Source organism: Bombina bombina, chromosome 8, assembly GCF_027579735.1.
Source record: "Bombina bombina isolate aBomBom1 chromosome 8, aBomBom1.pri, whole genome shotgun sequence".
Classification (NCBI taxonomy): Eukaryota; Metazoa; Chordata; class Amphibia; order Anura; family Bombinatoridae; genus Bombina; species Bombina bombina.
The window spans coordinates 120,721,667-120,738,804 of NC_069506.1; the positions used below are offsets into that span (position 1 = coordinate 120,721,667).

At 38.0% G+C, this 17,138-nt stretch overlaps 1 protein-coding gene across 1 annotated transcript in view; it reads right to left on the bottom strand.

The window, feature by feature from the left end:
- Positions 1–11,392: 11,392 nt before the first annotated feature.
- Positions 11,393–17,138, bottom strand: part of LOC128638020 (amiloride-sensitive sodium channel subunit alpha-like) — a 122,938-nt gene continuing 117,192 nt past the window's right edge. Inside the window, exon 13 of the mRNA XM_053689898.1 lies at positions 11,393–11,911. Within this exon, the coding sequence (XP_053545873.1) occupies positions 11,585–11,911 (327 nt within the window). The 3' untranslated portion in view covers positions 11,393–11,584. The remainder of the gene's footprint in view (positions 11,912–17,138) is intronic.

A 17,138-nucleotide genomic window follows, 5' to 3' on the forward strand; every position in this document is an offset into this window, starting at 1 on the left:
AGCGGACTGTGACTCTGGGCTACTATAAAAGGAGGCCGAGCTGTGCCTATTATTAACAGATGTACTTTTATCATTCCTCATAAATTGAGGTTAGAGTGTGAGTGTGTTTCCTTTCTCTTTTGCTCTTTTTGTTTCCAACACCACCCTTTCCTACGGTGAGTCTCTGAAGGAGCAGCAGTAAGGACTGTACACTCTGACCTGAAATCTGTGTTATATATATATATATATATATATAAATAACCTTTTTCATGTAAGTTCATGCTATTGTTTGTACTTAGTATCTGCATTTATCATCAGCCTATATTACTCCAGACGTGAAAAAGGGTGTGTGTACAAGCGCTAAGGTAATCCCCAAGCTGTATCCAAACAGAGATCCTAACCAACCTCCAAAAAATATGCACAAGTAGTAAGAAGTGAATACAGCGCCAACAAGAGGCCAAGGGATAAATATACTCACATAGAGATAAAAGAAGATTATTTAATGAACCATGCTAAAAAGTATCAGTAATAAAAGACTATATATAAAAAATGTAAAAAGCACATATAAATAAAATTACAAATACAGGAATATCTTACAGAAGCGGCTCAAAGGGCCAAAGCTGATAATTACAATAAAAACAAAGGTAATAACAGGTGATCAGTGTGAGTGGTACACCAGAATAAGAGTGTATACTGATAAAACAGAATTAGCCTAAGTACAACTGTAGCAAGTGCATCAAGCAAAAAACTAATAAACAATAATACAAACAATAGTGTTCAAAATTAGTGTTACAAAAATAGTGTTCCAAAAAATAGAAAAATGCACTGCAGTGCAAAAAAAGGGGGGTAGCAAAATAATTGTATAGATACAATCAAATAGTGAGTGAGTGCAAATGGATATAAAAATGCTAGCTACTTAATCCAGTGAGGTTAAGATATAATTAAATAAAATACACAATATGCAATAACATAAAAAATAAAATACACAATATGCAATAACATAAAAAATAAAAAATAAAATATAAAATATAATCCAAAAAAGTGTTCAAAAAGTTGATCAACAAATGTTAGTGAAGAACAAAAATAAGTCAATCAAAACTAAAAAGTGGAAAAAAAGGTTGATGAAAAGCAAGGTGAAAGTGAGGAAATTGATTCCTTCCAATGTTAGTTACTTTAACAGATCCAAATTCCTGAGTGTGGTTGCTGAAGTAGCTGATTGGATCCTAGCACCTGTCAGCTGCTCCTATGGTATCCTAAAAAGTGTCCCAATATGTCAACGCGTTTCTGCCCTCAAAAAAGGGCCTTTCTCAAGACTAGAATATTGGTAATGGCAGCTGGCCTTATATACAGTTTAGAAGTAGCCTATATGGTAGTTTAATTGATTAATTGTATTGTTTGGGTGCCAAATCCCTCCACTTCCTGTGTAACATCTAAAAGATTCCCCCATAAAGTGTAGCATCACTTCCTGTGTAAATCTAAAAGATTCCCCTCCACTTCCTGTGTAACATCTAAAAGATTCCCCCATAAAGTGTAGAATCACTTCCTGTGTAACATCTAAAAGATTCCCCTACACTTCCTGTGTAACATCTAAAAGATTCCACCATAAAGTGTAGCATCACTTCCTGTGTAACATCTAAAAGATTCCCCCATATGGCAAATTTTATACATATCTAAATATATAGGTAATTCAAAAGGCATGTATATGGCCTTAGATTTATCCAGTTGTTTCTTTCTCAATTGCCAGTATCTTTGTTTTGGCTTACCAGTTTCAAGCCCAATATCGGAGCTACCCGGTAGTGACGTAACCGTTGACGTCACTTCCGGTCCGGCGATATTTCATAGACAAGCCGCTAGCAACATTAGCATGCTGTACAATGCTAATATATGCGGCTGTCAGTTACGCCTCCCATCTAGTATATTAAATCCTTAGAGAGCCCTGGGGATAAAGATGTCAGAACAATGCCCACCAATGTGTCAATAAAGGGGATAAGTGTCAAGGCACTATTGGCCCCCAAACGTTATAACGATAGATAAAGGCTATGTAATCACAAACATTGAGATTTACAAAAAACTAACACATATTTTATGTCAGTGGGACAAAGGAAACAATAAAAACAATAACGGCAAGTATTTTTGGAAATTAAATAACGGTTTTGTTATCTATTTCTCTTAAGTCCAAAGGGGTCAGATAATATTTTCTTTCTATAGCCATATTTTATATATCCATCATTATACTAGTAGATGGATTGAATGATCTCAAATATTATAATATGTGTTAACATATTGTCAAAGTGTGTTTAAGATACACTGGTAGTGGATTAAGTGATCTTAAATATTATAATATGTGTTAACATATTGTTAAAATATTTTGAGATATGTTTGACATTTCATAAAGAGAAGAGAAGTTGTATATACTTTTATGGATCCTTCAATGTCATTGAGCCATGCTCAGATGGTAAGATCTCGCATATTTATAAGAAATAGTTATTTTAATTTATTTTATAAAAGATCAGAATCATAGTGAGAGGAGGAAAAAATTAACATGTGATGAATTATTTACAGAGGGCAAACTGCTTAGTTATTAAAAAAGTCCTAGAATGTATTTATATATATATATATATATATATATATATATATATATATATATATATATATATCTCGTTTGCTCCAAAATTTGAGCATAGAGAATACAAAGTCCCAATAGAAACAATTTGGACTTAGTTGTCCATCTATCTGATATGTAAAATCAGTTATATGTATATAAAGATATAGATAAAACCAGGACATGGTATCTCATATTTAGCGACAAATAAAAGGGATATGTACCTGATTCTGGTTGCATAAATATATTAGATTACAACGCCATCATAGTAATTTAATAAGGAAACTAGTGATAGCTGGACAAGTCCAGTGTATAAATTTCTATGTCAGAGAAAGAAACATTCAAGTGTATGCTCATGAATGTAATTAAGGGTATATATATCAAAGGGTATATAAATAGGAAACAGTCTACATTTGCTGTTTAATAGTTGAGAACTAGAACAATAGAGGAAAATAGAGGAAAAAGCCTTCTTCTTATGTTAATAGGATAACTGTATAGATGTCCACACTAATTGCTTTGAAGATTGAATCTGCAAAACCTACTTTTAAATCATTCTAACCCACAATTATATAGTATTGTGGAGCTTAGATTTTAATGGTGATCAGAAGATCAAACAGAAGATGGTAAACAAATATGTGGTAGGGTGAAGGGTAACCTTAAGCAGACAAAAATTGATACGCAATTAATGAGTAAAAATGGATGAACTTCTATATATTTGGGTGGAGGGCTACAATGCCTATATAATGAGGCTTTGGATTGGATATATACGATACAGGACCTTCTATAAATTTAGGTCTTTATAAAGGCTAAATTGTGTAATAACCCAGAAGCTTTAAAACAGCGGGTTTATAGAATTCTAAATGATACAGCACTATCTTATAAGTCTAGCTTGTGTCTTTATATAGACTAGTTGTTCAATAGCCCAGATGATTCAAAGGTCTTTTTGTTTTTTTAAAAAATCTTTGGAGAGGAATTTTATACTGTCCTATGAGGACATTGGCAGATACATATCATAAATTGAAGAGGTAGGTAAGATCCTCCCTATTATTCAGACCTTTCGGGTGTAAGCAGTCTAATAAGAAGATCCATTTGGATTCTGCTTTTAAGAGGCTCTTTTCAAAATTACCCCCTCTCCAGTTCTTGGCAACTTTTTGTATACCTATAAATTTCATGTCTTGTATTCTACCATTGTGCTTCGTGGCAAAATGTTTATAAAGTGTTGTTTCTTTATTTTGTTTTTCGATCAACAGTATGTGCTCTCTGAGCCTATCTCTGAGGCTTCTAGAGGTTTGGCCGATGTATTGGAGCCCACATGAGCATTCCATAAGGTAGATTATCCCCGTATTTTGACATCTAATCAGATCTTTGATAGTAAATTCTTCTCCAGTCTGATTGGACTTGAATTTTTTAGTCTTTACCCCTCTTCTGCATGCTTTGCAGGTGGGGCATGGAAAAAATCCCTTTACTGGTCTCCCCATTGCATCATGTGTATTGGTCTTCTTCTTGGGTAGACTTGGTGCTAATCTATTTTTGAGATTTCCTGTCTTTCTATAAACAAATTTTGGCTGGTTGGGGAGTTTATCTCCAATAATGTCATCATTTTTTAGAAGGTGCCAGTGTCTTTTAAAGATATTTTCAATGATGTATCGATTGCTGCTGTATTCTGTTATTAATGGTACATTTATAGCATCCTCTGTCTCATATTGCTTATGATCTTTGTATTTGGTTAACTCTTTCCTCTCCACCTGTCGTACTTCTATTTTTTGGTCTAGATGTTCCTCCTTATAACCTCTTTCCACAAATTTCTCACTTGTTTTTCCCAGGTTTCGATATTTGAACAATTCTTTCGGACCCTTAGGAATTGGCTCTTTGGGATATTTTCTTTCCATTTCTCATGGTGGCAGCTCTCATAGTGTATATAGCTGTTACTGTCAACCGATTTGAAGTACGTAGATGTTTCCCATTTTCCGTTTAGAGCTTCTATTTTTAGATCCAAGAAGACGATTTCCTTAAAGTTCCAGTTGTAGGTGAACTTCAAATTCTGATGGTTTTGATTCATGACCTCAATTGTGTACAAGAGATCTTCTGTTGAGCCCTTCCAGACTATTAGGACATCATCAATATATCTGCGGTATAGGACCAGGTCCGCGCTCGCTGGGCATGAATCCCAGAAGATGCTCTCCCATCTTCCCATGTACAAATTAGCATAGCTGGGCGCGAACCTGGTCCCCATAGCTGTCCCGCAAATTTGTTGGTAGTACATCCCCTCATTGTTAAAATAGTTGTGTGTAAGAATGTACTGGATGCTATCCAATATGAATTTGGCCTGATCTTCTAACATCAGTGGATCTTTATCCAGAAACCATTTGATTGCCTCAAGTCCTTCTTTATGAGGTATGCTGGTGTATAATGCTGCTACGTCGCAGGTTGCAAGGATATAGCCTTCTTCCCATGGTGTGTTGTCTAAGATATTTAAGACTTGTGTTGAGTCTCTTAGATATGACGGGAGGGCCCTTACGTACTTCTGTAGATGTTGGTCCACATACTCCGATAAGTTGCTTGTGAGAGAGCCAATTCCAGAGATAATAGGACGACCCGGAGGGTTCGTTAAAGTTTTGTGTATCTTGGGTAAGTGATACAGTATAGGTGTTATAGGATGGTCAATGTCCAAATATCTGTGCTCTTTTTCGTCTAATATACCCATTGTTCTAGCTTTTGTTAACAGTTCTCTGAGTTCTTCTTGGAAACCTGTAACGGGATTCTGTTTCAGCTTCAAATACGTTGTTGTGTCCTTTAATAGGCGTTGGTTTTCTGCCATATATTTATCTCTGTCCAGGATGACGATTCCCCCTCCTTTATCGGCTGGTTTTATCGTCAGTTGGTTATTTTCCTCAAGACTTCTGATAGTCTCTATGTGTTGCCTGGACAGATTTTGTCTTATCCTCTTCAATTTCTTTGGTTTGATATCTCTGATGTCTTTAGTAACCATGATCTCAAATGCATCGATGGCATTTCCCTTTGCATAAGTAGGGTAGAAACTTGATTTCGGTTTCAATCCTGTATGTATATAGTTGTTCCCAGCATCAGCTGTAGTGTAGCTTTTTGGTGCCATGGATTCCAAAGGAGATTTGAGAAAGTATCTTTTTAAGGTTAATTTCCTTATAAATTCCTTTGTATTAGTAAACGTTTGGAATTTATCCAGGCTTCTAGTAGGAGCAAATGAGAGGCCGTATTTCAGAACTTCTCTCTCTTCTTTTTTAATGTCATGCCTGCTGAGGTTAAAAATGCCATCGCCTGAATTTATGTTCCTTCTGTAGTCAGAGATACTTGTTTCTATATCTGACTTAGAGGATGTAGCAATCTGTTGGAGATCCTTAATATATGGCTCCAGTCCTTCTTTATCATTTCTGTGCAGTACCTTTATTTTCTTCTTCGTTTTGCCCCCTCCACGTTTGCCTCTGATTCTCTTCTTCTTTGTTGTTTTTAGTTCAGACGTATTTGTTGTTGTTGTATTGTCTTGTCCTTTACTGTTGAAGGGTTCATTCTTAAAAAATGTGATGATGAGGCAATCTGGTTCAGAGAATTCCCCAAGTTGATTCTTTTAGATGTTACACAGGAAGTGATGCTACACTTTATGGGGGAATCTTTTAGATGTTACACAGGAAGTGGAGGGATTTGGCGCCCAAACAATACAATTAATCAATTAAACTACCATATAGGCTACTTCTAAACTGTATATAAGGCCAGCTGCCATTACCAATATTCTAGTCTTGAGAAAGGCCCTTTTTTGAGGGCAGAAACGCGTTGACATATTGGGACACTTTTTAGGATACCATAGGAGCAGCTGACAGGTGCTAGGATCCAATCAGCTACTTCAGCAACCACACTCAGGAATTTGGATCTGTTAAAGTAACTAACATTGGAAGGAATCAATTTCCTCACTTTCACCTTGCTTTTCATCACCCTTTTTTTCCAATTTTTAGTTTTGATTGATTTATTTTTGTTCTTCACTAACATTTGTTGATCAACTTTTTGAACACTTTTTTGGATTATATTTTATATTTTATTTTTTATTTTTTATGTTATTGCATATTGTGTATTTTATTTTTTATGTTATTGCATATTGTGTATTTTATTTAATTATATCTTAACCTCACTGGATTAAGTAGCTAGCATTTTTATATCCATTTGCACTCACTCACTATTTGATTGTATCTATACAATTATTTTGCTACCCCCCTTTTTTTGCACTGCAGTGCATTTTTCTATTTTTTGGAACACTATTTTTGTAACACTAATTTTGAACACTATTGTTTGTATTATTGTTTATTAGTTTTTTGCTTGATGCACTTGCTACAGTTGTACTTAGTGTATACTGATAAAACAGAATTAGCCTCTTATTCTGGTGTACCACTCACACTGATCACCTGTTATTACCTTTGTTTTTATTGTAATTATCAGCTTTGGCCCTTTGAGCCGCTTCTGTAAGATATTCCTGTATTTGTAATTTTATTTATATGTGCTTTTTACATATAGTCTTTTATTACTGATGCTTTTTAGCATGGTTCATTAAATAATCTTCTTTTATCTCTCTGTGAGTATATTTATCCCTTGGCCTCTTGTTGGCGCTGTATTCACTTCTTACTACTTGTGCCTATATTACTCCAGACACTAGATAGAGTTTTTAACTTAATGTATCTATTGATTTCTGGATTTTACCAATATATCACATTTGGTTACATATTATATACTATATTACCCTAAATAGGTAGCGCTCTTTTTTGGCAAGCTTAAGTGTCTTGTGTTTGTTTTTCTTGGTATCTTTATTTGAAAAGCAGTAATGTAAGCTTAGGAGCCGGACCATTTTTGGTTCAGCACTTGGGTAGCGCTTGCTGATTGGTGGTAAAATTATTGGACGTATAACACTAATCGCGGAGTACTTTGGATTTGTTATTGTGAAGGAGACAATAGGTGACAGTGAATTCAGGAGTCTTGGAGAGTTGATGAACAAGCACATAGACACGGGGGAGTATAGTATTTTAGCCTAGGTCACTAGGTCTGTGCCTAAGGCAAGATTATTTGATGGGTATTACAGTACTGTGGCACTAGGCCTATGATCAGTAATCCATAGCTGTCTAGTGGCAGTGTACGGCCCTTCCGTGCATCTCTGGCCCCCCAGTTGTGAGAAATATATGTCAAATATGAGCTAAACATATGTATTGGGAAGTGGTTCACAGTATAGCGGATTTCCCTCCAAAAATTAATGCAAACATGTGTTTATAAAAAGATGCTGCTCTCTAGGATTACACTGGTCACATGACCCTGCATTATGGATTACAGAGATAAAGCAATAAGCCATTTAGTCAGTGGTGGTTCAATGCTGGGGAACAAGAGCACCTCTGACCAATCAATACCCTAGTAAACTCTATGCATGGAGCTAGGTTAGTGCAACCTCAGCAAAAAGATAAGGCAGGCCTTTTTCAATGCCGCTAAGCAGCAGTGAATACACAGTTCTATGATGGGGCTATAACTTATGTTCCTAAAAGAAATACAAGATGCCTAAGAGTTACTGACATCATACCCCCCAACTGTCCCGATTTTCATGGGGCAGTCCCGATTTTAGGGGTCTGTCCCGGGTTGCAAGCTATCTATCCTGCATTGCCCCATGCATTAAAAATAAATAAATATATATATATTTTTTTAATTCTATTGGGCACATACTCAGACGCAGCTGGATTTTCTCTCCCAGGGTTATATACCTGTTAGATTCCTTGTGGAAAAGTAATGGTGTGTGGGTTAAGCAGGAGTAGGAAGGCTGTATACCCTCTGACCTCAGGTAATGACGACCTCTAACCCCTGGTAGTGATGACGTCTACCTCTGGTGATAATACTAGAATGCCTTCAGTTTTATATGATGAGCAGTGCTAACACCAGGATAACGAACAGTGGCAGCCTCAGACTGCCAGCTAATGTGCTTGCCAACCCCAGGACCCCATATAATGGGTTACAGATACCCATATATGATGTAGTGTGTGTGCCTATCTGTATCTATACATGTGTATGTGTGTGCATCTGCAGGTATAAGTGTAAGCTGTGTAGTGTGTGTGTGTGTGTGTATGTATAACTGCATGTATAAGTATATGCTATGTAGTGTGTGTGTCTGCATGTATAAATGTAAGCAATGAAGTGTGTGTATCTGCATGTATAAGTGTAAGCTATGTAGTGTGTGTATCTGTATGTATAAGTGTTTGCTATGTAGTGTGTGTGTGTGTGTATCTGTATGTATAAGTGTATGCTATGTAGTGTGTGTGTATCTGCCTGTATAAGTAATCTATGTAGTGTGTGTGTGTATCTGCATGTATAAGTGTAAGCTATGTAGTGTGTGTGTGTATCTGTATGTATAAGTGTTTGCTATGTAGTGTGTGTGTGTGTGTGTATCTGCCTGTATAAGTAATCTATGTAGTGTGTGTGTATCTGCATGTATAAGTGTATGCTATGTAGTGTGTGTATCTGCATGTGTAAGTGTATGGTATGTAGTGTGTGTGTGTCTGCATGTGTAAGTGTATGCTGTGTAGTGTGTGTGTGTGTGTGTGTGTCTGCATGTGTAAGTGTATGCTGTGTAGTGTGTGTGTGTGTGTGTGTGTCTGCATGTGTAAGTGTATGCTGTGTAGTGTGTATCTGTATGTATAAGTGTATGCTATGTAGTGGGTTACTGTGCATTTTTGCTGACTTTAAAGGCCAGAATCTAGAATATTAATGAGGAAAGCAGAGAGCAGTTTTAAAGAATCTATTATTAAATGTCCAATTAAGATAAAAATATTTAGCACTGTCTCTGCAAAGGCTAATTAAATACATAGCTCACATAGCTATACCAGTGGTTTGAGCTTGTGTTTGATTTGCTGCCTAAGAGTATTAAAAGATATGACTATTTAGAATATTATTTATAGTACTTTGGTCTTATGATTTTTTAAGCCCTACCCCCGCTCCTGCCCACCACATTTCAAAATTCAAAATTGCCGTGGGGGGGGTCCCTCTTTTGAATTTTGAAATGTTGGGAGGTATGTGACAAGTAATATTTTGTAGAAGTTATTTAACATAACACAGTCTCTGCAAATAAACCCAGTGACATTGTGACCTGGGTCCATGGTCTCTTAGTTGTCAAAACTCATGATTTTTCAGTAAGCTTGTATACTAACCCATGAATATCATATTGGTGCTAAAACTAAAGCATTTTCAAGTTCAGGTATCAAATTCTTCTTTTAAAAATCATTACCAAGAAAATGTTTAATTAATTATCTTTGTATTATATATATTTATTCTGATTCATCAGTATTTTATAGTTTGGGGAATGAAATTCCTTTGTTTCTTCATTGTAAATGGAAAGCTGAAGAAATAAATCCAATGTTAAATGTACAATGTGTAATATAAAAACACATTACATTTATAAAATATACACAAGTTATGAGGTTTACTAGTGAAAAAGAGCATTAGCTCTGCAAGGAGTCAATTCTCTAAAGCTGTCTGGGCTGGTAAGAGGGCTGGTAAGATTCAATAAAATGTATTGTCAGTATTACAAGGCCCCTCAGGGATTGTTTTTAAGGCAATTTTCACCTTGGGAACTCTATCTTTATAGGATTAGAAAAGTCTACTTAAAAAGTCTTTTTTAAAATACATATCATTCAAAAATGTTAAAAAAAATCAACGTGAACTTTCTATTTGAAGAAACCGAAGCTTCTAAGATCGTTTAAAATATTATTTTACTGACTCCGGGCCAGATTACAAGTGAAGCGCAAAATAGCGCTTTCACAAGCACGATATTTGCGATCTACTCGTAATACCAGTGCACGCAGTTGTGCGCTGATATTTTAAGTGGCCTGTAATGCGACCTCACGTTGCATTGCTAGGAAGCTATGCGCTCAATAGAGAACACTTCCATAGGCTCCAATGGCATTAGAACTAGCGCAGTGAAGGGGGTAGGTCACGCAGCAAATGTAAATATATATGTATATGAATATATACACATATATATATATATTTATGTGTTAATATGTGTATATACATATATATTTACATGGACCCTAATGTAAAGGCACTTTTCTGTGCTGGTTTTTTCTAACACCCCACACCCGCTACTTTTAATCCCTTATAACTGCTTAGTGCAGTTTTTTTAATAAAAAATAAATAAATAATGCTTATGATTTTTTATTTTTGAAAAACCACTACACACTAAATTTTGAGGCAATTGAGGGAAATTAAAAAAATTAAACTGAGGTCTGACCTCTAGTTAATTTTCGGAGCACTAATTGCTACCGCACACTCACATACTCGCTTGTAATGGCTGGTCATTTATTGCGCGCCCACAAATGGGCAAATTTGCATGTTTGTGGGCGCATGATAAATTACAGCTACACTTGTAATCTAGCCCTCAGTATTTTTCATGCCCATCTATTTATAATATTTTAGCATAAATTAACTCCTCCCAATGCATGCACATTTCTATTTAACATATCACGCATGAGCACTGAAATACATGAAGAATTTTGCAAAGTCTTCTAAGAACTTAGCTGCATGCACATAGTGAATCTTCTCTGCGCTATACTCACAATGATATATGGCAGCACCGACTTGAGGGAACTTCAGAACAGGAAGGGCAGGCATTAGATTAGAACTTACCCAAAACTGCAGGGAATTGTAGAACGCAGGTTGCCCACCATGATTGGCTAATGCAAATTATCCTCATGGTGAGATTGGAAATACACCCACTTTACAGCTGGAATATCAAGCGAACAGTAATAGAAGCACAGCGGAAGGTATTTGGACATACATTTTATTATAAGCAACCCAGTACAATGCAAAAAATATAATTTTTGACCATACCATCCCTTTAAGGTTAGTTTGCCAAAATGGTGCTCAGTAAAATAAGTTGATGATTTTAGCTAGTTTTTGAGAATCTGGCTCTATATCGTATTGTGACTATATGAATCAAAATATTGAATTTAGATTTTAGATGGCACTTTTAAGTTCTTCACATTTTTCATTTCTTTTCAAGAGCTCAGTGTCAAGCCCATTCAAATTGTTACTGGAATGGTCCAGAGTTTTGTACTTCTCAGGCAAAGATAAATCGATTTTGGGCTCCTCGTTATCAGAATTGACTTTCCTGTACAAATCATTAATATTTGCCTTCCTTTTGTTCTTTTGCCATTGGTAGGTGATGATAATGACCATAGCAGCAGTGTCAAATACCAACTCTGCTATTTCAGCCACTGAAAGTACTGAAGAACCAAACCAAAGACTCCATTGCCCACCCATATTGGACAACAGCAAGTTCACCTGTGAAGAACAAAATAATTACAACATCACTAAAAATGTCACATATGCCATAGAGTTTATATGTTTTTATTTTTCTACATTTATGTGCACTACATTTATATTTACTTGTTTTATTTACCTTTTATATATGTATGCACACACATTTACATACACGCATGCGCACACACACACACTTCCCTCAGGTAGTTAGCTTGAGATATTATTTTATTTGTATATCCTGAATTTTCTGATAGCTGTTTGCATAAATTATACTTATCCATTTTTAAGGGACATGATACCCAAATGTTGAAGCACTTGAAAGTGATGCAGCACAGCTGTAATAAAAATCAGTATGCCTGTCCCGAGACTTGCAAGGGAGCATGCTTCATACACACATGTTATTTCTCTATTAAGTTTAACCCCTTAATGACCGAGGATGTGCCTGGCACGTCCTCTTGGGTTTCAAGAGATGCAAGCGATCGTGATCACTTTCAGGGCATTGCAGCGATGCCTCGATGTTGAGGCATCGTGCAATACCCTTTGCTAAGAAACCGATGCAGAGGGTGGTGTTGGTGGCGTGGGAGGGATAGCAGGAAGGTGGGTGGGTGGCCCATCGCTTGAGGAGGCAGAGGAGGGTGGGAGGGGGTGGGAGAATATTTTTATACTGGCAGACTTTCAGCCAGTACTTAAGATGGGGGTGACCTTTGGGGGTGGGGGAGGGAAGAGAGCTGTTTGAGAGAGGTCAGGGGGTGAAATGTGTCAGGTGGAAGGCCGATTTCTACACTAAAGCTAAAATTAACCTTGCAAACTACCTAATTAACCCCTTCACTGCTGGGTATAATACAAGTGTGGTGCGCAGTGGTATTTAGCGGCCTTCTAATTACCAAAAGGCAATGCCAAAGCCATATATGTCTGCTATTTCTGAACAAAGGGGATCCCAGAGAAGCATTTACAACCATTTGTTGCATAATTGCACAAGCTGTTTGTAAATAATTTCAGTGAGAAACCTAAAGTTTGTGAAATTTTTTTTTTTTAATTTCATTGCATTTGGCAGTGAAATGGTGGCATGGAATATACCAAAATGAGCCTAGATCAATACTTTGGGTTGCCTACTAAAATAAATATATACATGTGAAGGGTTATTCAGGGATTCCTGACAGATATCAGTGTTACAATGTAATTATCGCTAATTTTGAAAAAAAAAAAATGGTTTGGAAATATCAAAGTGCTACTTGTACTTATTGCCCTATAACTTGCAAAAAAAGCAAAGAACATTTAAACATTGGGTATTTCTAAACTCAGGAAAAAATTTAGAAACTATTTAGCATGGGTGTTTTTTGGTGGTTGTAGATGTGTGTAGATGTGATTTTGGGGGTCAAAGTTAGAAAAAGTGTTGGTTTTTTTTTCATTTTTTCATCATATTTTATAATTTTTTTATAGTAAATTATATGATATGAAGAAAATAATAGTATCTTTAGAAAGTCCATTTAATGGCAAGAAAAACTGTATATAATATGTGTGGGTACAGTAAATGAGTAAGAGGAAAAGCCCTGGTCCTTAACGGTAAGAAAATTGAAAAATGGTCTGATCACTAAGGGGTTAAGGAAGTTTACTATGAAATCATATGAGATCACAGTTCATGACCTCAGCACTGCTGATGCTAATTGGCTGCAGTTCATTTCTTCCTTTTTTTTTACCTGCAGCTGGGCAGTAAAAGAAAACAGAATTTATGCTTACCTGATAAATTACTTTCTCCAACGGTGTGTCCGGTCCACGGCGTCATCCTTACTTGTGGGATATTATCTTCCCCAACAGGAAATGGCAAAGAGTCCCAGCAAAGCTGGTCACATGATCCCTCCTAGGCTCCGCCCACCCCAGTCATTCGACCGACGGACAGGAGGAAATATATATAGGAGAAACCATATGATACCGTGGTGACTGTAGTTAGAGAAAAGAATTCATCAGACCTGATTAAAAAACCAGGGCGGGCCGTGGACCGGACACACCGTTGGAGAAAGTAATTTATCAGGTAAGCATAAAATCTGTTTTCTCCAACATTGGTGTGTCCGGTCCACGGCGTCATCCTTACTTGTGGGAACCAATACCAAAGCTTTAGGACACGGATGAAGGGAGGGAGCAAATCAGGTCACCTAAACGGAAGGAACCACAGCTTGCAAAACCTTTCTCCCAAAAATAGCCTCCGAAGAAGCAAAAGTATCAAATTTGTAAAATTTGGCAAAAGTGTGCAGTGAAGACCAAGTCGCTGCCTTACATATCTGGTCAACAGAAGCCTCGTTCTTGAAGGCCCATGTGGAAGCCACAGCCCTAGTGGAGTGAGCTGTGATTCTTTCAGGAGGCTGCCGTCCGGCAGTCTCATAAGCCAATCGGATGATGCTTTTAAGCCAAAAGGAAAGAGAGGTAGAAGTCGCTTTTTGACCTCTCCTTTTACCAGAACAAACAAGGAAGATGTTTGTCTGAAATCTTTAGTAGCCTCTAAATAGAACTTTAGAGCACGGACAACGTCCAAATTGTGTAACAAACGTTCCTTCTTTGAAACTGGATTCGGACACAAAGAAGGTACAACTATCTCCTGGTTAATATTTTTGTTAGAAACAACTTTAGGAAGAAAACCAGGCTTAGTACGCAAAACCACCTTATCTGCATGGAACACCAAATAAGGAGGAGAACACTGCAGAGCAGATAACTCTGAAACTCTTCTAGCAGAAGAAATTGCAACCAAAAACAAAACTTTCCAAGATAGTAACTTAATATCTATGGAATGTAAGGGTTCAAACGGAACCCCTTGAAGAACTGAAAGAACTAGATTTAGACTCCAGGGAGGAGTCAAAGGTCTGTAAACAGGCTTGATCCTAACCAGAGCCTGAACAAATGCTTGAACATCTGGCACAGCTGCCAGTCTTTTGTGTAGTAAGACAGATAAAGCAGAGATCTGTCCCTTTAGGGAACTTGCAGATAATCCTTTCTCCAAACCTTCTTGAAGAAAGGAGAGAATCTTAGGAATTTTTATCTTATTCCATGGGAATCCTTTGGATTCACACCAACAGATATATTTTTTCCATATTTTAGGGTAAATTTTTCTAGTTACAGGTTTTCTGGCCTGAACCAGAGTATCTATCACCGAATCTGAAAACCCACGCTTTGCTTGGAGATTGAACGCTTGATTCTATCAGTCAGTTGGAGGGAGACCAGATTTGGGTGTTCGAATGGACCTTGAACAAGAAGGTCCTGTCTCAAAGGTAGCTTCCATGGTGGAGCCGATGACATATTCACCAGGTCTGCATACTAAGTCCTGCGTGGCCACGCAGGAGCTATCAAGATCACCGAGGCCCTCTCCTGATTGATCCTGGCTACCAGCCTGGGAATGAGAGGAAACGGTGGGAATACGTAAGCTAGGTTGAAAGTCCAAGGTGCTACTAGTGCATCTACTAGAGTCGCCTTGGGATCCCTGGATCTGGACCCGTAGCAAGGAACCTTGAAGTTCTGACGAGACGCCATCAGATCCATGTCTGGAATGCCCCATAATTGAGTTATTTGGGCGAAAATTTTCCAGATGGAGTTCCCACTCCCCCGGATGAAATGTCTGACGACTCAGAAAATCCGCTTCCCAATTTTCCACTCCTGGGATGTGGATCGCAGACAAGTGGCAGGAGTGATCCTCCGCCCATTGAATTATTTTTGTCACTTCTTTCATCGCCAGGGAACTCTTTGTTCCCCCTTGATGATTGATATAAGCAACAGTCGTCATGTTGTCTGATTGGAACCTTATGAATTTGGCCTTTGCTAGTTAAGGCCAAGCTCTGAGAGCATTGAATATTGCTCTCAGTTCCAGAATGTTTATCGGGAGAAGAGACTCTTCCCGAGACCATAGACCCTGAGCTTTCAGGGATTCCCAGACCGCACCCCAGCCCACTAGACTGGCGTCGGTCGTGACAATGACCCACTCTGGCCTGCGGAAGCTCATTCCCTGGGACAGATGGTCCAGGGTCAGCCACCAACGGAGTGAATCTCTGGTCTTTTGATCTACTTGAATCATTGGAGACAAGTCTGTATAATCCCCATTCCACTGTTTGAGCATGCACAGTTGTAATGGTCTTAGATGAATTCGTGCAAAAGGAACTATGTCCATTGTTGCAACCATCAATCCTATTACTTCCATGCACTGCGCTATGGAAGGACGAGGAACAGAATGAAGCACTTGACAAGAGCTTAGAAGTTTTGATTTTCTGACCTCTGTCAGAAAAATCCTCATTTCTAAGGAATCTATTATTGTTCCCAAGAAGGGAACTCTTGTTGACGGGGACAGAGAACTCTTTTCTTTGTTCACCTTCCATCCGTGAGATGTGAGAAAGGCTAGAACGATGTCCGTATGAGCCTTTGCCTTTGACAGGGACGACGCTTGTATTAGAATGTCGTCCAAGTAAGGTACTACTGCAATGCCCCTTGGTCTTAGAACCGCTAGAAGGGACCCTAGCACCTTTGAGAAAATCCTTGGAGCAGTGGCTAATCCAAATGGAAGAGCCACAAACTGGTAATGTTTGTCCAGAAAAGCGAACCTTAGGAACTGATGATGTTCCTTGTGGATAGGGATATGTAGGTACGCATCCTTTAGATCCACGGTAGTCATAAATTGACTTTCCTGGATGGTGGGTAGAATCGTTCGAATAGTTTCCATTTTTAACGATGGTACCCTGAGAAATTTGTTTAGGATCTTCAAATCCAAAATTGGTCTGAACGTTCCCTCTTTTTTGGGAACTACGAACAGATTGGAATAAAATCCCATTCCTTGTTCCTTTATTGGAACTGGGTGTATCACTCCCATCTTTAACAGGTCTTCTACACAATGTAAGAATGCCTGTCTCTTTATTTGGTTTGAGGATAAGTGAGACTTGTGGAACCTTCCCCTTGGGGGTAGTTCCTTGAATTCCAGGAGATAACCTTGAGAAACTATTTCTAGCGCCCAAGGATCCTGAACATCTCTTGCCCAAGCCTGAGCAAAGAGAGAGAGTCTGCCCCCCACCAGATCCGGTCCCGGATCGGGGGCTACTCCTTCATGCTGTCTTGTTAGCAGTGGCAGGCTTCTTGGCCTGCTTACCTTTGTTCCAGCCTTGCATTGGTTTCCAGGCTGGTTTGGGTTGTGAGGCATTACCCTCTTGCTTATAGGATGCAGAATTAGAGGCTGGTCCATTTCTGCGAAAGGGACGAAAATTAGGCTTATTTTTAGCCTTAA